Source organism: Malaclemys terrapin, chromosome 1, assembly GCF_027887155.1.
Source record: "Malaclemys terrapin pileata isolate rMalTer1 chromosome 1, rMalTer1.hap1, whole genome shotgun sequence".
NCBI classification, from domain to species: Eukaryota; Metazoa; Chordata; order Testudines; family Emydidae; genus Malaclemys; species Malaclemys terrapin.
The window spans coordinates 332,399,508-332,420,835 of NC_071505.1; the positions used below are offsets into that span (position 1 = coordinate 332,399,508).

The following is a 21,328-nucleotide window of genomic DNA, read 5'->3' on the forward strand; positions in this document are numbered from 1 at the left end:
GACCCCAGCTCATGCTAGCAAGCTGCCAAAAATTCAGTTGTCACCAGAGGCCATAAAGCCAGCAAAGGGGTGGAAAGACAAAGGTTCCCTGTAAAAGTCAAAGATTAGGCACATCTGCACTTCTGTATCGTTATTCCTCAATTCTGATCTGGCAGGACCAGCTAATCATGGTCCTTTCTATTCACAAGGCCTTTAAAAGGGCGATAACTGCATTGGTGGTTTTGTAACATGCACATCTATATATTACATTGAACTGGACCTAGACTACCTGTTTATTTAGCAGACGCTACTAATCAACCAACAGTTGGTGATGGTATTTGTTAACTACTAATCTGGGCTGATTTCTTACCAGTGACTAAGAAGTTTAAAAGACTCACTAGCACTTTACTAATTCCTTGGATTATCTGGTCTTCCAAAATAATATTTCAAAAATAGTGAAGCAGCACATGATGTTGAGCAAGATTAGGGAGGCAGTGTGGCCTAATGGATAGAGTACTGGAGTAGGCCTCGGGAGACCTGGTTTTCATTCCCAGCTGTGCCACTGACCTGCTGGGTTACCTTGCGATGTCACATCACTGCTCTGTACCTCAGTTTCCCCATCTGTATAATGGGGATAATGATACTGACCTTCTTTGTAAAAATGCTTTGAGATCTACTGATGAAAAGTGCTATCTAAGAGTTAGATATTATTAGTGATCAGAAATTCCAGAGGGGGAAAAAGCTTGAAAAGACTTTCAGTAATTGGTTGGTGCATACAAGTTTGTTTGTCTCTTAGCAAGGAATAACCTTTCTCTATAAAAGCATTTGGTCTTAAAATATTTAATATTTCACCATCTAAAGAATGGATTGAAACTATGACTAGAAAGTTTAAACACCTCCATTTCAAAAGGAAATTAATCATAAGTCAGTGCAAAAGCATGTCTTTGATTTTCCTCCTTAGTATTTCCTTTCCTCTGATTACATGAATTAGAGATTTGGTCACAGCCATTATTACATATTTCCAGCCGTCACCATTACTTTGAAACCCAAAGCAAAATACTTTGAGACCCAAAGCAAAATACAATCAAACAGCATAGTACTGTCTTTGTTAATCATTAGCATATATCATATCTATATTAGCTTTCATTCTTCTTAACAACCTTTCCTGGGATCTAAATTATGATGCAATCTAAATTGGCACTGAAAATTCAGTTTAGTGGGATCCCAACTCTTCTATGATCCTTGGAATAATCCCTGCCTAAATTATAATCAATGCTTTGCCTTCAAATGCCCCTTTCATCTACTTATCTCCTACAACTATCTCCATTCCTTTTTGCATTCATGAATTTATTCATGAAATGCCTTCCTCTTTTCTGTCTCCCAAGCCATCCCCTTCTCATCCAAATCCCTCCTAAAGATCCTCTCCTTCCTTAATCTCCACACAAAGTGGGTGAGTAAACAAAATGCTAGCCATTCATTCCTTCTCTGTCCTGTTTAGATTTTACACTCTTTCAGGCAGGAACTGTCTGTGTTTTATGTCTTGTACAGCACCAAACACATTATTGGTGCTTAAATTAAAACAATACCATCACAACCACACCAAATGTGAATGTCACTAACTACAATTGCTTATTTTAACCATCAGCTTATTCTCCACCAATGGAAAATCATATACTCACTTCTGGCAACAATGGCACTTTAGAGTACAAGGCGTCTTTGGCTCCTATCTCACCAGGAAGATACTCACCGATTCCAAAGCACATGCTTGTAGAGGACGACTATACCAGGTCAGATATCTTTCTTTATATATTGCCTTTGGTAATGACTGCAATGCATATTAACAAGGGAGAAGGAACACAAGCTAAAATAAAGAATGGGTTCAACAATATTTAGATAAGTTAGATGTATTCAAGTCGGCAGGGCCTGATGAAATTCATCCTGGGGTACTTAAGGAATTAGCCAAAGCAATCTTGGAACCATTAGCGATCATGTTTGGGAACTCATGGAGGACGGGTTGGTCCCAGAGGACTGAAAAAGGGCAAATATAGTATCTATCTTTAAAAAGGGGAACTATAGACCAATCAGCCTAACTTTGATACCTGGAAAGATACTGGAACAAATTACTAAACAATCAAATTGTAATTTAGAGGCTGTTATAAAGAGGATGGTGATTGATTGTTCTCCATGTTCACTGAAGGCAAGACAAGAACTAATGAGCTTAATCTTCAGCAAGGGAGATTTAGGTAGAGATGAGGAAAAACTTTCTAACCATAAGGATAGTTAAGCACTGGACTAGTCTTCAAAGGGAAGCTGTGGAATCTCCATCTTTGGAGGTTTTTAAGAACAGGTCAGACAAACACCTGCCAGGGATGGTTTAGGTTTACTTGGCCTGGCCTCAACACAGGGGACTGGACTAGATGACCTCCCAAGGTCCCTTCTGGCTCTATCTTTCTATGATCCTATGGTAAATAACAGCAATGGAGTATTTGGTGCAATAAATGGACTGAGCGTATTATGTGGAAATGAGACAGCAGAGCTTTACCCATTTAGTTGGTTTTGAAGCAGATGGGAGGGGGGTGCTCTCTTTATATCCTGTATTTCAGCTAAGTGTTGCTGCTGAGACAATTTATATTTCATTCTTATTTGAAGGGTTGTTAGAATATTGCTCACCCTGCCATCCTCTTTAAAGGCTACTACAGAAATGAAATGAGTTATAGTATGACAGAATGAAAATTGTACTTGTTTCCTTCAGTATTCTTCTATTTTCATAGTTTAATAGCATTTCAGGCTAGATGGGACAATTGTGACTGACCCGCACACCACAGGATAACAACCTCAATCCAGTAATTCCTGCATCAAGCCCCTAACTTCTGTTTGCTTTCATTGTGTGTGTGCTCTTGTATTTCTCTAAGGGCCCTTAAACTTCATGACTTGTGTGGCAGCTGGATTTGGAGGGCTTCATGACATTTGTTTTTAACAAAAGGTTAAAGTGTGGGAGAAACACACCTCCTCTCCCTAGCTTGGATAAAGCAACAGCCTCCTACTGCTCTCTCTTTTCCTTGGCTGAGTGTGCTGAGAACTCCCTGCTTCTTTCAGTACTGTAGGAGTTTCACCAAAGTTGAACTTAACCCAATGGGTTGTTTTCCTATAGGAGTTTCTTCCATCCAATTAGATATTTTTAGTTAACAGTTAAAAGATGCATTTCATCAAATTCTGGATCACCCCAGAAAAAGGGGCTGGAGTGAAGTGTTTGCAGCAACCTGCATTTTGTACTATTTGGGAAATGCAACAACTGGTACAAAACAAAGCAGTTTGTCTGCTGAGCAGCAAGGGTTGCCGTGATCAGAGCACCACAGTGTTGTTCTCTCTGTACTGGATCCCCAGTGAATAGTGTTCAGCTTAGGTCTGGCACCAAAGCCTCTTTGATATTGGCAGTAGTAACCTGAGAGATTGGCTTTCTGTCTGCAGCAGTGACCTCCCATGACAAGCAGATTTCATTGGAACCATAAAACTGTCATCCAGTAGGAAGAGGCTCATAAGCGTGACAGAACCAAACAATAATATCTTAATGCTACTCGAGCATTTACTCTTACCTGATAGAATGGAAGAAGATAACGTTGCCATTTTTAGAATAATGGTAAGCACTCAGATGCTACTGGGATGGGCAACAGTATGTGAACTTGGATACTGTTGTACAGTGTTCATAATTAGAGCTGGCCTGGAAGTTTCTTAATGGAAGTCTTTCATCAGACCCTGGGAGAGTCGCCCTCCCTATCGATGATGCACGTCTCAAACTGGCTAAGGCCCTCTGGAGCACACTGGCTTCGATAGCACCTGTTGCTAAGCACATGGAAAAGCACTATTTCATTCCATGCTGGGATTTGAGGGGTTTTACTCCCATCCAGCCCAAAATTGCCTAGTTTTAACTGCGGTGAACAACAGAGCTCTGCGGGGCAGGTTTAAGTCCTCAAGGATAGGAACTCTAAATGAATGGATCTCATGGGCAGGAAGATTTACACTTCCTCTTCCTTGTAGATGTGAATTGCTAACCAGCAAGCCTGCTGTACAAGTAAGATTTTTTTAACTGAACAGCTACATCAAAGTTTGCAGGCCAGCTTCCCAAGGCCTTGCAAGAGGCATTTCAGGCATTTGTCTGCGTTAGCCATCATGGACACCTCAGACTGACGGCCTCCACATTCATCATGAGGCAGGCTTCTTGGCTGCAGAATTTGGGCATTGCCCCTAATGTCCATCAAGCCACTGAGGATTTGCCTTTTCCAAACACTGTTCTCAGACAAAAATGACAAGATGCTACTCTCCTTCCATGACTCCAGGGCTACCCAGTGGTCCTGGGGGGTGTACAGACCTGTTTTGTGTTCCTCCACTGTTCCTGGACTCCTTACAGTGGTGGATGTAGCCAGAGAATATTTTCCAAGGCTTTCCCTTTTTCTGGCCCTCACCAGCCAAGCTGGTTGTTACTGACGCCTCCCTGATGGGTTGGGGGGGCACACTTGCAGTTGCTGAAAGTACAGGGGTTGTGTTCGGAGCAAGAGACCTCCATCTATATCACCATGCTGGAGCTTCAGGCCATCTATAATGCATGTCATGCTTTTTGGGACTGTCAGGGACTCATTGGTTCACATACTTACCAACAATACCACCACAATGTATTATGTGAACAGACAAGGGGGAGAAAACTCTACCTTGCTCTGCTGAGAGGCAATCAGGCTGTGGCAATTCTGCATTGAGGAGAACATTAGTCTGATAGCCATTCACTTGCCTGGGTTCAGAATCATCTCGCGGACCATCTCAGCAGGTATTTTTCCCTGAGTCATGAGTGGTCTGTGACGACAGATGTCCTCCAGGTTGTCTTCACAGCTTGGGGCATCCTGATGATCGACCTGTTTGCAACAAGGTACATCAGGAAAATGTCATCTGTTCTGCTCTTGAAGGGGGCCTCAGTCCAGGCTCATCATCCGATGCTTTCCACCTCTGCTGGCAGTCAGCTCTCCTGTATGCCTTTCCCCCGATCCCTGTCATCCCTCAGGTCCTCCTCAAGCTCAAGGTGTATCGGGCCAAGCTCATTCTCATGGCCCCAGAATGGCTGAGACAGTGCTGGCTCTCCAACCTTCTCACACTGTCTATTCAGCCTGACATACCGCTTCCTCCCCATCCCAACTTACTGAGTCAGAACCAAGGCCGCACCTTGTATCATGCACTCAGCTCCCTGGATCTCACGGCGTGGCTGCTGCATGGCTGAATGAAGAGGAAGAGCAGTGTTTGGCAGCTGTCCAACAAATCCTCCTTAATGCAAACCCTCCACCAGGATGCCCTATTCAGCTAAACTCACGCAATTTTCAGTGTGATCATTAGCCCGCAGAATCCAACGTATCCAACGCCTCTATCCAGGATACCCAACTGCTGCACCTTTAGTTGTTGGGGCTTCTGTTTAGTTCATTGAAAGTGTATCTGGAGGTGATATTGGCATTTCATCCCCCTGTTCAGGGAAGATTAATCTTCTCCAGTGCCATGGTAGCAAGATTCTTAAAAGGACTCCTTCGTCTACATCTCTGTTCCAAGAGCCAGTTCCTCTGTGGGACCCTAACTCAGTGCTAGTGGCCTTAATAGGACCTCTGCTCAAGCCCCTGGCATCTTGTCCCTTTCTACTTGTGTCAGAAAACTGCATTCCTGGTAGTGATAACCTCTTCAAGGAGAGTGTGTGAGCTGCAGGCTCTAATGGCAGAGTCTCTTTACAATTCTCCAAAGACAAAGTGACTTTATGACTGTATCCAAATTTTTTGTCTAAAGTGGTTTCTCAGTTTAATTTGAATGAGATGGTATGTTTACCTGTGTATTTCCTGAGCTGTTTTCATCTCCAGAAGAGCAGCGTCTCCAGACATGAGATATCAGGCAGTGCCTACCTGTTTATCTGGATAGGGCTAAACCTTTTTATGCTTCGCCTCATTTGTTCGTGTAATATGCAGATCACATGAAGGGTCAAGCGGTCTCTTCACAGATGATCTCTAAATGGATAACATCCTGCATCAAGATTGCATATGAAACAGCTTCAGCTACGCCCCCTCAGTGGGTGTGAGCTAATCCAAGGAGGTTGAAAGCAAAATCCATAATGTTCCTCAGTCACGTTCCTGCACTGGACATGTGCAGGGCTACTACGTGGTTGTCGATACATACGTTCATGAACCCTTACTCCATAACCGCATCTTCCAGGCTGATGCAAGCTTTGGTAGAGCAGTCCTGCAGTCCTTCTTTAGGTACACTCTGAGCTACATCTCTTAGGCGGTTACTACTTGTGAATCACCTAAGTGGAATACACAGCTGAATCTGCTCAAAGAGGAAGAAACAGTTACTTGCTATAACTGTTGTTCGTCGAGATGTGATGCAAATGTGTATTCCATGACCCACCCGCCATCCCCTCTGCATCACAGTCTCGTTTCTGGATGTTTCATGAGAAGGAACTGAGGAGGGCACTGTCTCATGTAGCCGGGGTGGGGCTATGGCCAAGAGGCGTGAGTGCCACCCCTCTATGGGTACTGCTAGTCAAATTTCTCTGGCTCTGGTACACTGGGTGCGCATACACCTAAGTGGAATACATGTCTGCATCAGATCTTGAAGAACCACAGCTACAGTAGGTAACCGTTCCTTTTCTTTCACTTTCTCATTGTCATAATATTTCTGTTGTATATTTTAAATGGTTGGGCATTTAAAGCTGTTTTGATTTGTCCCCCCGTTTGTGGGCTGTTCCAGGTTTTGTGGGTGTATACTGTACTTTTGGACAACAAATAGTTTGTGTGTTGATGAAATTTGCATTTAATGGCATGATCATTAAAACACTTAAATCATAGTAGTTAGTGTAATCTTTTCTTCTTAATAAAAAATATGGCAACAAATTAACTTAGCTTCAGTGCAATGTGAATAAAGCAAGAGAAAAGCTCACCTGAGCCACCAGTGTAATGATGTTGAATGTTTTCTTTTCACTGTGCTTTGTTTAGTTTTGTATACTAGCATGATCCAAAATGGCACCAATGAAGGCACAATTTTATTTTTTACACATATTCTTGGACACTAAATATTAAATAGTGCCAGCAATGGTGACTTTAGAGTTCTCTTCCTGCATATTTTGTCCTTTATGGTATCATTGTCACATTTTAGGTTAGTGTACTATGTGACCAGAAGTGAATAAGACACATGCCAGTAACTATAACTACCAATGTAATCTTCAAAATTCTGCAGATATGTTGCTCTTTAAAAATGCTTCTATTAAGCTGAAAGAAAAGAGACAATCTGGCCCTGATTTTTTTTTTTGGTCATTAATTACTTCGAGGGAACTGTAAATCACTATTTGCTCTCTAGCAGACATCTGGCTCCCTATTTTTAGAAAATTGAAAGTACATTCTAAAAAATTCTGTAGTTCTCAGCTGTTCACTTTTCCTGCCTTTAATAAGAAAGACGGGCAGAAGAGTCCAGAAAAATAAAGAACTCTTATGTTGTGTTTTACCTTCTTTTTAACTTCTGACAACCAGTGCGTCAAGCAGCTGATGTAAAATTCACTTTAACACTTAGCTGTGGCTAGATATTAAAAATTAATGAAAAAAACCCATCTGAGTTATCTGTTTTGCTGTGAAATGCATGTTTGATTTATTTTTATATGTAACTTTGTACAATAACATCTTTGTGAAGCAGAGAATGCTAGTTTGGGAGCGGAGGGAGAGGGAGCATTGCATTGAAGGCTCCAGGGAATTTTTCTCTTTATTGAGAGTGGCATTGCACAGCCATTTCTTGTTTACTTGATTAAGCTACATGACATAATTTATCAAACTGTCTTGTAGAATCAACTTTAATGCTGTTTTAATGCACAGGTTTGATTGCTCATAATTAAAACATTATCACTAAATGTAGTATAAAATCTGTCATATAGCCATTTTCTGACATTGTTGTGGTCTTTAGTAGAACACAAAAATAAAGCAGGAAAAAAGACTTGCGGATTTCAGTAATGAGAATCTGCAAACTGTTCCTCAGGGAGCTTTAATGAGTTGACTTGGCCCATCTATTGACAAAACACTGCACATGTTTTAAAAGGGTATATATCGCTGAAGGGAGTTAGCTGTACTTCCTATTAGCATTATTCTTGAAGAAGCAGAATCAAAATTCATATTTCCTAGGTGAATCAGATCAAGGTATAATGTAGACAGTGTTTTCATGTAATGAATTCTATAACATCTTTTTGACCTGGTCTTGCAATATGATGAAATAGAATTGAGCTGATACAGTTATAAAAAAATATGATGCATAATCGGTACCTTTGAAGAACCAGGGTAGGACAGTCTGAAGCACCACTTTGTCTAAAACGCAGCATATCACCGCTCCCAAATACATGGGTAAACTATGTATCACTCTAAACATAGGTGGGGCTGGTAGCACTGCTTATTATTAAGGTTGCCTGACGCTTCCAGTTATAAAACCAGATTATGAGTTTTTTCTAACTGAGCCAGACTTTAACGGCTTGGGTAGAAATTTTCCATGCTAGGTTTCTGCCTCTGGCTGATGTTTTTGTTTGTTTTAATTTCACCTAAAACAGTTCAGCCATTTCTGAGAATGGGGCTAAGGTGAAATGTCGCGTTTTGCCCACGTTAACAATGTTATGGTAACTTTTTCTTTGAAAAGACTAACGCTCCCATCCTTTGGACTACAAGGACTTGAAATTTGGCATGAGGGTGGCCTTTGTTTCAAGCATATGCCTCTTGTCATTCCTGTGAAAATCCACCCAAATTTGGCCTTTGAATTGCAATTTGCACATGCTCAGGAGAGACTAGTTCAGTTTTAGCAGTTATAATCCCTGAATAATCTGCCCTTACTGAGCATGCGCATGCCTCTCACAGCTCCCAGGACTGACCTGCCTGCACATGCACCATCCCCACCGAGTGATGAGCCTCCTCAGTCCCAGAGTTACAGGGGTGGAGCTGGACTTTCCCTGTAATTATTGCTGCTCAACTGCTCTCCATTTAGGTGGGACCAGACACTGGAAATCAGAGCAGGAAGGTGCTGCTGGGCTCCGACTAGCTGGGCAAGGAGATTGAGGCTGAGACAAGGAGCCAGGAGTGGGGAAGAGACAGGACAGGGACAGGGCAGAAGGGATCAAGCTTGGTGGATACTGCCTGAAATCTGTGCCCTTTAGACATACTCCCCCCCCCCAGAGTCTGGAATGGAACCCATGATTCCTGAGTCTCACCATTCCTCTGCTGTTAGCAGATAGTTCTGAAACCAACTGGAAAAGTGTGTGTCCCCTCTAGTGCTGGTCCACATAGAGGATGACAACTAGTACTACTGTCGCTATCAGTTACTTTGGGCAGGTCTTCACTACAGGGGGGGGGTCGATTTAAGATACGCAAATTCAGCTACGCGAATAGCGTAGCTGAATTCGACCTATCGGAGCCGACTTACCCCGCTGTGAGGACGGCGGCAAAATTGACCTCTGCGGCGCCCCGTCGACGGTGCTTACTCCCACCTCCGCTGGTGGAGTAAGAGCGTCAATTCGGGGATCGATTGTTGCGTCCCGACAAGACGCGATAATTCGATCCCCGAGAGATCGATTTCTACCCGCTGATTCAGGCGGGTAGTGTAGACCTAGCCTTTGCTAACTCAAGTGACCGAGATTTGTGCAATGAATCTAAAGATTCCAACTCTGCTAATGGCCCAGGTGGGTGTTAATGTGATGCCACATGATGACATTTGTTTTTTTCAATTTTCTTTTTAAATACCTCAGAAAATACACACAAAAACACTGTGTTAAAAGAATATTATTAAGGCTGCCAAGTCAAGCACTGAAAAGACAGGAAATGCCAGAATTAAGGTTGCCTTTGCAACTTTAATTCAGCCCCTTTGTTGCATGTGAATTATGATACAGTCTGTATTTTACCAAAAAATGACAGCTCATATTTCTTAACAGGATCTTAGAAATCAGTTCTTTAAATGAAGCATGAAGTTATTATATAACTGTTTTACAGGATTTCATATGTTTGAAGCTCAAGAATGATCTTAAACTAGTGAATTGTTTCTATGTCCTGGGATTTAATTTGCCAAACCCAAATTATTTCAATTCATAATTGTTACACATGAATTATCCCCTCTCTCCATATTAAAATGGACATTGTTATTTTCAAGGAGTCAAACCCTCAGTCAGTGTTCCAAAATAATCTATATTGTATTAAAAATGTAAGCCAAGATTTTCACAAATGGTTGCCTTTATATATCTGATTTTTCACGTTAGACTTTTATAGTTTCCATTGAGTTCAAGGGAAGCTGCTGGATGTTCAGTTCTTCTGACAAAATCAGGCTTTAGAAATTTTGGTTCCTATTTTGAATATCTTAATATGACAAGTTTATGGAGGGGATGGTATGATGATTTTGCCTACAATGGCGTATAGTTGATCTGCGACTGTTAGCAGCAAATATCCCCAATGGCTGGTGATGGGACACTAGATGGGAAGGCTCCGAGTTACTACTGAGAATTCTTTCCCAGATGTCTGGCTGTTGGGTCTTGCTCAGATGCTCAGGGTCTAACTGATCGCCATACTTGAGGTCGGGAAGGAATTTTCCGCCAGGTCAAATTGGCAAGACCCTGAGGGTTTTTCACCTTCCTCTGCAGCATGGGGCACTGGGCACTTGCAGGTTTAACCTAGTGTAAATGATGTATTCTCTGTAACTTGGAGTCTTTACATCATTATTTAAGGACTTCACCCCTAACTTCTGGCTGAGTTACTGTATTACAGGAGTGGATGGGTGAGGTTCTGTGGCCTGCAATGTGCAGGAGGTCAGATTATCCAATAAATTCTTGGAATGTATTGGAGACGATTTTTTTATTTCAGAAGGTGGAGACAGCTACTAGGGGAGAGGTTGTTCTAGATTTGATTTTGGTTGAGAATTTGAAAGTGAAGGCAGCTTGAGTGAAAGTGATCACAAAATGATAAAGTTCATGATTCTAAGGAATGGTAGCAGGGAGAACAGCAAAACAAAGACAATGGATTTCAAGAATGCTGACTTTAGCTACCTCAGGGAGTTGGTAGGTAAGATCCCATGGGAAGCGAGTCTAAGGGGAAAAACAATAGAAGACAGTTGGCAATTTTTCAAAGAAACATTTTTAAGGGCACAAGAGCAAACTATCCCACTGCGTAGGAAATATAGGAAGTATGGCAAGAGACCATCCTGGCTTAACCAGGAGATCTTCAATGATCTAAAAATCAAAAAAGAGTCCTACAAAAAGTGGAAACTAAGTAAAATTACAAAGGATGAATATAAATAACACAAGCATGTAGGGACAAAATTAGAAAGGTGTGACAAAGTTCCTCCTCTACCTTGGTGGGTCCTGCGCTTATTGGCGGATTTGCTCGCTTCACAGATTCACCCTGTGGGTCAGGAAACAGTCCAGAGACCTTCCCCTCTGGTAGAAGCTATAGTCCAGGTCAATTCCTCCTGTGTTTGATCAGGAGTTGGGAGGTATGGGGGGAACCTGGGCCCGCCCTCTACTCCGGATTCCAGCCCAGGGCCCTGTGGACTGCAGCTGTTTAGAGTGCCTCCTGGTACAGTTGCACAACACCTACAACTCCCTGGGCTACTTCCCCATGGCTTCCTCCCAACACCTTCTTTGTCCTCACCACCGGACCTTCCTCCTGATGTCTGGTAATGCTTGTACTTCAGTCCTCCAGCAGTACGCCTACTCACTCTCAGCTTCTTGCACACCTCTTGCTCCCAGTTCCTCACACACACTTCCTCTCTCCTGGCTCCCCCTGGCTTGACTGGAGTGAGCCCTTTTATAGCATCAGAGGGGCCTTAATTAGAGTCAGGTGCTTAACAGCCTCACTTGACTCTTAGCAGGTTAATTGGAGTCAGGTGGTCTATTAGCCTGGAGCAGCCCCTGCTCTGGTCACTCGGGGAACAGAAAACTACTTATCCAGTGGCCAGTATATCTCCCTTCTGCTACTCTGCTGTTCCCAACTGGTCTGGGTCTATCACAAAGGCCAAGGCACAAAATGAGATCAAACTAGCTAGAGACATAAAGGCTAACAAGAGAATATTCTACAAACACATTAGAAGCAAGAGAAAGACCAAGGACAGGGTAGGCCTGTTACTCAATGCGGGGGGGGGGGGATGGGAATAATAACAGAAAATGTGGAAATGACAGAGGTGCTTAATGACTTCTTTGTTTCGGTTTTCACCAAGGAGGTTGGTGGTGATTGGATGTCTAATATAGTGAATACCAGGCTAAAATAGGGAAAGAAGAAGTTAAAAATTAGTTGGACAAATCAGATGTCTTCAAGTTCCCAGGGCCTTATCAAATGCATCCCAGAATACTCAAGGAGCTGACTGAGGAGATATTTGAGCCATTAGCGATTATTTTTGAAGACAGGAGAGATTCCAGAAGACTGGAAAAGGGCAAATATAGTGCCAATCTATAAAAAGGGAAATAAGGATAACCCAGGGAATTACAGACCAGTCAGCTTACCTTCTGTACCTGGAAAGATAATGGAGCAAATAATTAAGCAATCAATTTGCAAACATCTAGAAGATAATAAGGTGATAAGTCAGCATGGATTTGTCAAGAACAAATTGTGTCAAACCAACATGATAGCTTACTTTGACAGGGTAACAAGACTTGTGGATGGGGGAAGCGGTAGATGTCATATATCTTGACTTTAGTAAAGCGTTTGATACTGTCTCGCATCACCTTCTCATAAACAAACTAGGGAAATGCAGCCTAGATGAAGCTACTATAAGGTGGGTGCAAAACTGGTTGGAAAATCTTTCCCAGAGAGTATTCATCAGTGGTTCACAGTCATGCTGGAAGGGAATAACAAGTGGTCCCACTGGGATCAGTTCTGGATATGGTTCTGTTCAATATCTTCATCAATGATTTAGCTCAGGGGTTGGCAACTTTTCAGAAGTGGTGTGCCGAATCTTCATTTATTCACTCTAATTTAAGGTTTTTGCGTGCCAGTAATACATTTTAATGTTTTTAGAAGGTTTTTCTATAAGTCTATAATATATAACTAAACTGTTGTTGTATGTAAAGTAAATAAGGTTTTTAAAATGTTTAAGAAGCTTTATTTAAAATTAAATTAAAATGCAGAGCCCCCCCGGACCGGTAGCCAGGACCTGGGTAGCGTGAGTGCCACTGAAAATCATCTTGCGTGCCATAGGTTGCCTACCCCTGATTTAGATAATAGCATACAGAGTACACTTATAAAGTTTGCGAATGATACCAAGCTGGGAGGGGTTGCAAGTGCTTTGGAGGGTAGGATTATAATTCAAAATGATCTGGACAAACCGGAGAAATGTTCTGAAGTTAATAGGATGAAATTCAATAAGGACAAATGCAAAGTACTCCATTTAGGAAGGAATAGTCAGTTGCACACATACAAAATGGGAAATGATTGCCTAGGAAGGAGTACTGCGGAAAGGGATCTGGGCGTCATAGTGAACCACAAGCTAAATATGAGTCAACAATATAACACAAACATAGTTCTGGGATGTATTAGAAGGAGTGTTGTAAGCAAGACATGAGAAGAAATTCTTCTGCTCTATTCACAGTGATTAGGCCTCAATTGGAGTATTGTGTCCAGTTCTGGGTGCCTCATTTCAGGAAGGATGTGGACAAATTGGAGAAAGTCCAGAGGAGAGCAACAAAAATGATGAAAGGTCTAGAAAACATGACCTATGAGGGAAGATTGTAAAAACTGGGGTTGTTTAGTCTGGAAAAGAGAAGACTTTGCGGGGGGCTAGCGGGGCGCGAAGAGAGAGACATGATAACAGTCTTCAAGTCTGTAAAAAATTGTTACAAGGAGGAGGAAGAAAAATTGTTTTTCTTAACCTCTGAGGACAGGACAAGAAGCAGCGGGCTTAAATTGCAGCAAGGGAGGTTTAGGTTGGACATTAGGAAAAACTTCCTAACTGTCAGAGTGGTTAAGCACTGGAATAAATTGCCTAGGGAACTTGTGGAGTCTCCATCATTGGAGATTTTTAAAAGCAGACAAACACCTGTCAGGGATGGTCTAGGTAATACTTAGTCCTGCCATGAGTGTAGGGGCCTGGACTAGATGACCTCTCAAGGTCCCTTCCACTCCTATGATTAGATGATCATGATGGTCCTTTCTGATCTTAAAGTCTATAAGCCAATGAGACAATAGGAATTCTTATTTTTTCCACAACAATAAGACTATTGTTTTCAATTATTGTTTCTTTGCAATCTGTAATGAGTTAGTTGGCAAATAGTACCAGAGACTAGTGAGTTTAGGTGCACAAAATTAGAAGCTGTAAGCTGTACCATTCCTCTTAGTTCCTTCTGGCTTCTAAATCACAACCACTATCTTCCCTCTGTCTTCAAATGATCATTGACATTAATAATTTGTGTTGGGAATGGAAATTCTGGCCAGGATGCTAGCATAGACCTCTGCCCTTACGTGTAGAACTGATGACATTTGTTTTTTAAGATCTCATTTGAAACCGACTCATATGGCACAATTACCATTTATTCTACCTTCTAAGGTAGAAGGACTGAATCAGCACTGATGGGATTTGAACATGTGTTGGAGTTTAGATGTTTAAAACTTGATACGCAGATCACTAAGCTTTCTCCCTGCAGTGTAGATAATGTTGATTGAAGCATAGAAAAATATACATGGGAGAATAAATCTGTCCAGAGTCTCTGGATAAATATTATGCACTTTATCAATGTGCATAAAGTGTCTCTTTTGAAAACTGGAGGGAATCTAAATGCAAAAAAAGTGTTTATATGGTCTTGTTAACAGGAGTGAGGCATCCCATCTATTCCACAAAGCACTAAAACATTGCTTCTCCCTTAAGCATATGTTTGCAACTATGGTAAAATTATAGACTCATGAAAATAGGAGGTTATAATAGGAAAGCTGACAAACTATTGTAAGAGTCTTTCCAGAAGTAGCATAATGTACTTTTTTTGTATTTACCTTTTCTATTTCTCTAACTCTCTTTACCACTTTTCTCTTTTTTTAACCGAAATAAATATAAATTTCAATTTATCCCAATTCCTAATACACCTCTACCCCGCTATAACGCTGTTCTTGGGAGCCAAAAAATCTTACCGCGTTATAGGTGAAACCACGTTATATGGCACTTGCTTTGATCCACTGGAGCATGCAGCCCCGCCCCTCCGCCGGAGCGCTGCTTTACTGAGTTATATCCAAATTCATGTTATATCGGGTCACGTTATATCGGGGTAGAGGTGTACAAACTTTAAATTGAGGTACTCTATATTGTGTTCCTAGTGGATCAAACATAAGGAATTGAAAGAGGGCAGAAGATAGATAATGTATACAAACCACCACTTACTACACTTGGAAAATTCTTGAACTTATTTGTATTAAATTGATGGTGAGTTTTTTATGGTGATGTATTCTAAAGGTGAAGTTAAAAGTTAATTTCAGACTTGTTAGCAACCTTGTAGAGGTGCGGACTCACCCCTGCAGCACCTCCTGCTGGTGACTTCCGGGAATTAGCTCGTTCCAGCTCCGGAGCGCCTTCTGCAGGCTGGTGATCCGCCTGTCCTCTGGCCCCCGTGTTCCTCCTTGGACCCTGGGGCCCTTTTACCTGCGGTGCTGCCCCCTAGCAGTAACCCCTCAGTCTTAGGGTCTCCCCTCCCCAGAGACCCCCCACCCACTATTCCCACCTCACCTCAGTATAAGGCTACTGCCAGTCATTGTCTAGCCCCACGCCCTGGGGCAGACTGCAGTATCAGTCTACTCATCACTGGCAAGGTTGGGTTTGGACCTGCTGCCTTGGCCTACCCCTGGGCTGCCCTCTGCAACCCCTAGTATCCCTTGGCCTTCTGCTAGGCCTCAGCCTGGGGCTTTGCAGGCTGGAACTCCCCAGCCTTTCCCCAGCCCTGCGTCACTCAGGTACTCTGTCTCTAGCTTCCTGCAGCCAGGTCCATCTCCCTCTACAGCCTTTATAGGGCCAGCTGGGCCTGATTGGAGCGTGGCCCAGCTGTAGCTACTTCCCCAATCAGCCTAGCAGCTGCTTCCCCCTGCAACAGCCTTCTCTCAGGGCTGTTTTAAGCCCTTCATGGCAGGAGCTGGTGTCCACCCCGCTACAAACCTGTTTAACTAGTCAGGGCCGGCTCCAGGGTTTTGGCCACCCCAAGCAGCCAAAAAAAACCCCAAACAAACAAACAAACAAAGCCGCGATTGCGATCCGCGGTGGCAATTTGGTGGGAGGTCCTTCGCTCCGAGTTGGAGTGAGGGACCATCTGCCGAATTGCCGCCGAATAGCTGGACGTGCCGCCCCTCTCCGGAACGGCCGCCCCAAGCACCTGCTTGCAAGGCTGGTGCCTGGAGCCGGCCCTGTAACTAGTGTTACTTTATTAATCTGTTTAGTGAACTTAAATACAAATGGCTCATCTGTTGGTGTGCTGAGACCACTTGCTATCATGCTGTCCAATATTCTGTCATTGTTTCCTTGTGTTCCCCCCATTGATCTGTCCATATCTGTATCTGGTTTCTTGTCTTACATTTAAATGGGGCAGGAGTGTCTTTGTGTTTTTATAGTGCCTACCAAAATTGAGTCATCGTGGTGCATGAATGGGGGTCCTAGGCACTACAATAATACAAATAATAAATTGAATATAATTAAAATATGTACTTTCGCATTTGATTTAAGATGTGATCTTCTCAATGTGGATTTCAGTCTGGACAGAGCACTATAGACATGACCTTTACAACCCCTCAGCTTCAGGAAAAGTGCCAGCAACAAAATAGCAGGGTACGTCTACACTTACCGGAGGGTCCGGCGGCAGGCAATCGATGTTCTGGGATCGATCCCGGAAGTGCTCGCCGTCGAGACCGGTACTCCAGCTTGGCGAGAGGAGTACGCGGCATCGACGGGGGAGCCTCCCTGCTGCGTCTGGACCCGCGGTAAGTTCGGACTAAGGTACTTCGAATTCAGCTACGTTATTAACGTAGCTGAATTTGCGTACCTTAGTCCGAAGTGGGGACCAGGCCGCAGTCTTCATCAACTTCGCTAAAGCTTTTGACTCTAAGTCATGAGGGTCTTTGGAAACGTTTGTTCACGTTTGGATACCCAGCAAAGTTTATTTCGGTCATTTGGTCCTTCCATGATGGGATGAGGGTCAGTGTGGTGGAAAATGGTGAGATATCTGAGTCCTTTCTGGTGACCAGTGGCACCAAACAAGGTTGCAGACTGGCTCCCATGCTCTTTTGCATCCTTTTTTTGGACTATGCTTAGGGATGCATTTCATGACATTGACAGAGGAGTATTTATCCAGTTCCACACTGATGGGATTTTGTTCAATCTGCAATGCTTCAATGTTCACATGAAAATGGCAGATTTACTCATGAAGGAGATTTTGTTTGCTGATGATTGTGCACTGGCTGCTCTCACTCAATTGATGATGTTCAATTTATAACTGACCGCTTTGCTCATGCAATCATGTTGTTTTTACAGTCAACCTAAAGAAAACCTGTGCCAGGGGATATGCATGTCTTCCCTGTTAAGATCAAAAGTGCACCTCTCAAGTCCTTGAAGTTTTGCTGCCTCAGGAGTGAACTGTCACAGAATGCCACAATTGAGGATGAGATTACCCATCACATAACTAAGACTAGCTCTGCATCTGGAATGCTCTCACACCACTTTGGAAGAATAGGGGCATCAAAATAAGCACTAAACTAAATGTCTGTTAGGGGCGGTCATGCTTGCAATGCTTCTGTATGGTTGTGAGACATGGACAACACGTTGCCACCATATTGATCAGGTCCGTATGTGCTGTCTCTGGTCTGTTTGCAGTGTCAATTGGTGGGACAAGATTCCCAGTATCAGAATTCTTAATCATCATCGATGTCTGGCATTCAAAGCATGCTCATAAAAACTTAGCTGCATTAATCTGAGCATCTCATTAGCATGGCCTCCTGGAGAATACCCAAGGCCATATTTTATGGTCAGCTAAAGTAAAGCTCCTTTTTTCATCGTGGCCAGTACAAATGATATAAAGACACACTGAAGTCAAATGTGAAAGCATGTCCAGTTGACCCCAGCAACTGGGAAGCAACAGCCCATGACAGATCAAGATGATGGCAGATTTGTCATGTCATCAATAACCACTTTGACGCAAGGCATTAACACCTGATGTGAAATATGTGAATATGACAAATCAAGGATACAATGCTCATGGGTAATCTTGTCTGTCCGACATGTATCAGTGTTTGCCGTTCTTGCGTATATGTGTTCACCTATAGTGTTTGCTGAATCTTTGTATGTTGACATGGACAGGAGACTCCATCATAATCAAAGTACATTTCTATTCAGAAAAATGACTGAAAATAGCAGTGTAGGGTGGCATATTTATTTTCTGGCAGACTGAATGTGGTATAGCCTGTCTGCAAGCTTGCAAACTCAACATGCTTTAAGAGCTAAAATGAGTTCTTTTTATCTCACACATAGTAAAGGTCTCATTCCAAATTATGCCTTCAGTGACACCTGGGCAGGCAGATTGTTTTGGGTGAATTTGTGCAGGTGTAGTTGGTTCAGTTTGATAAACAATTCTGTTGATCATGCACAAGAATGAAGAATCCTACCACTATACCCCCTTGTCAGCTTAGTTGCCTCCTCAAATCTGCTGAGTGGAGTAAAAGTAAAAATATAAAGAATGTTTGTCACTAAAGTAAACAGATACTACTTTGAAAACTCAAAAGGAGCCAATATGTTGGACAAGAAGGTGCCAGTTTTTCATAGTCATTTTCCAGAGTAGAACTACATTAAAGGTTATATTTTCCTTCTGATGCTATAATTCTCAATAATGGCTGGTGCTCAGCGTGTGGAGGCATTGCTAGTGGAGTAACAAATGGATTGTTATGGGGACCATGGCAGCTCAAAGGGATACATAACATTCACGAAGGGGTTGAGATGCTGTAAATAGTGTCCTGTCTTAGTTGATATGATAGCCCAATGAATTTGCTCTTGTTATGAGACATTTGCATCTTGATATCCTTCAGAAGATTTTACAGGGGGAGGGGGGCAGGGGAGAGGTGAGTATGTGTGAGGTGTTCTTGTTGCACTACTTAAACTTCCTCCAGACAGTTTTCTGAACTACCACACTCCAAAATATTTATCATCTTCTGTTTAAAGGGCTCTTATGAGCACAACATTAAATTCAGTAAAAATAGTAACAATACCAAAGCAGCTACGTTTTAATTCTTAAATAGTGTTATATAACATCAAGATTTAGAGTTGGTCTGAATATTTCAAGAAAGCAAATTAGTTTAATTATTGCATCTGAAGAAGTGAGGTTCTTACCCACGACTGCTTATGCTCCCAATACTTCTGTTAGTCTTAAAGGTGCCACAGGACCCTCTGTTAGTTTAATTACGTCTGCCATTGTGCTAAATTACCAATAACAATTGTGCATAGCTATTTCAATTACAGTAACATGTTCCGTAATTTTAATGTAAATGGTATATTTCATATAAGCATAAATGCTGTATTATTGAAGAGGTTTTCAGGACTGAAAGAAAATCTTATATTTAAAGATGATGTATTTTACAGAAATATTTATGAATAGGTACCTAGAAAATTTTTGTAGTCTTTAAAATTGTTGGTAAGAACTGGATTATTTTAAAGAAAAGCATGACTAAACAATGGGAGTTTATAGATACATAGTTGAAAGCCAGAAAGGACCAGCAGATCATCTAGTATGATCTCCTGTGCAATACAGGCCATTACATTTCTTGCAGTTACCCGCATATTGACCACAGTAACTTGTTTGACTAAAAATGTATATGGTCTATTGATGTGTGAGTGCCCAGAAGCTGAATTTTCCATATATATGAAGGCACATTTGAGCTTGTAAGTGAATCTACTCTATTTGTTGCACATGTGTAAATAGATATTCTTCTAAGGGCTGATCTACACTGGGGGAGGGAGGGTTGATCTAAGATACGCAACTTCAGCTATGAGAATAGCGTAGCTGAAGTCGACGTATCTTAGATCGACTTACCTCCTGTCCTCACGGTGCGGGATCGATGGCCGCGGCTCCCTCCGCTTCCGCCTCTCGCCCTGGTGGAGTTACAGAGTCGACGGGGAGCGCGTTCAGTGATCGATTTATCACGTCTAGACAAGACGCGATATATCGATCCCCGATAGATCGATTGCTATCCACCGGTCTGGCGGGTAGTGAAGACATACCCTTAGAGTAGTGTCCCTATAGATGCTCCACTTCATGTGCACCTGCCCATTGATCAGAGATGTTTGGTACCATTTTCTGTTTGGGCCACTCATGCACCCCGCCCTCAGTTCCTTCTCAACTGCCGTTGGCCAGAGATGGAGTCTACTGTGTGCCTGTTTGCTACAGTATTCTATAATTAGTTAGTTAGTTAGCACATAGTTAGTTACATTGTAGTGTGTATAGTTGTTGGTACACTTGTTTCCTCTCTTTTTTTCCCTTTAACTAAAAAAAACAACTCTGAAACCCAAACATTTTATTACTAGATATAGTTAAATAGCAGTTTCTAGCTTTTCCCCTTTGAGGGGTCATTTTTTATTATATGACTCAAGAATGCTGAGCTCCGTGGGATTCAAAAGGTGCCTCTCCTATCGTGAGGTGATTTTCCATCAGTGACTGACATGTCCAGTGCCTTTGTTATTTAGGAAATATGCATGTCCCGCTAAGTGCAAGATCTGTACTTCCTTCAAGAGTAGATCCCGAAAAAATAGGAAAATCATATTCAAACTCCTAATGGTGGAGCAAGCTTTATGACCAGCTTCAGCTCCAGAGGCTGAAGGTGCCCCTGTACATAGACCTGCCAGTATCACTACTGCCCTATCCACATCAAGATCTCAATCACTGGAGACCACTAGAGAAGTAGGCAATACTGTGGCACCTATTACATCTCAGGTACCAAAGCCCTCTGTAGTGGTAGCCTTGACATCTGTCTCTAAGCAGGAGGCGGTAAAGAGTAAATCTCCAAGAAAATCTCAAGCAACTACACAGAAGATTACTATGGAGACCTCAGGTCTCCAGGGCAGTTCCATGCAGGATTTGAGAGAGGTCGGTACTGCAGAGGTGAAGAGGAGTCAGTTGTCTAAGACAGAGTTGGTGCTACATTCAGGTACCCATACCCAGAGTAGCAAAGACACTTGTGAAAACATTTCTAAGCTGGTCCATGAGCAGCACTTAGTACCCATAGTCAATGGTACCAAAGACTGCTCAGCTACGTAGGGTACTGATTGAATCAGAGTCGACTTGCTTATATGCCAAATGTTCGGTACCAACTGCATTGGTACTGAAGCTGTC

General features: G+C 42.5%; 1 protein-coding gene across 11 annotated transcripts in view; it reads left to right on the forward strand.

Annotated features, from left to right (window-relative positions):
* Nucleotides 1-21,328, forward strand: part of DLG2 (discs large MAGUK scaffold protein 2) — a 1,481,925-nt gene that overhangs the window by 1,094,216 nt on the left and 366,381 nt on the right. For all 11 annotated transcript variants that reach the window (XM_054015731.1, XM_054015732.1, XM_054015733.1 and 8 more), the window contains one exon: nucleotides 1,625-1,766. In XM_054015731.1, coding sequence (XP_053871706.1) covers nucleotides 1,625-1,766 — 142 coding nt within the window. The remainder of the gene's footprint in view (nucleotides 1-1,624; nucleotides 1,767-21,328) is intronic.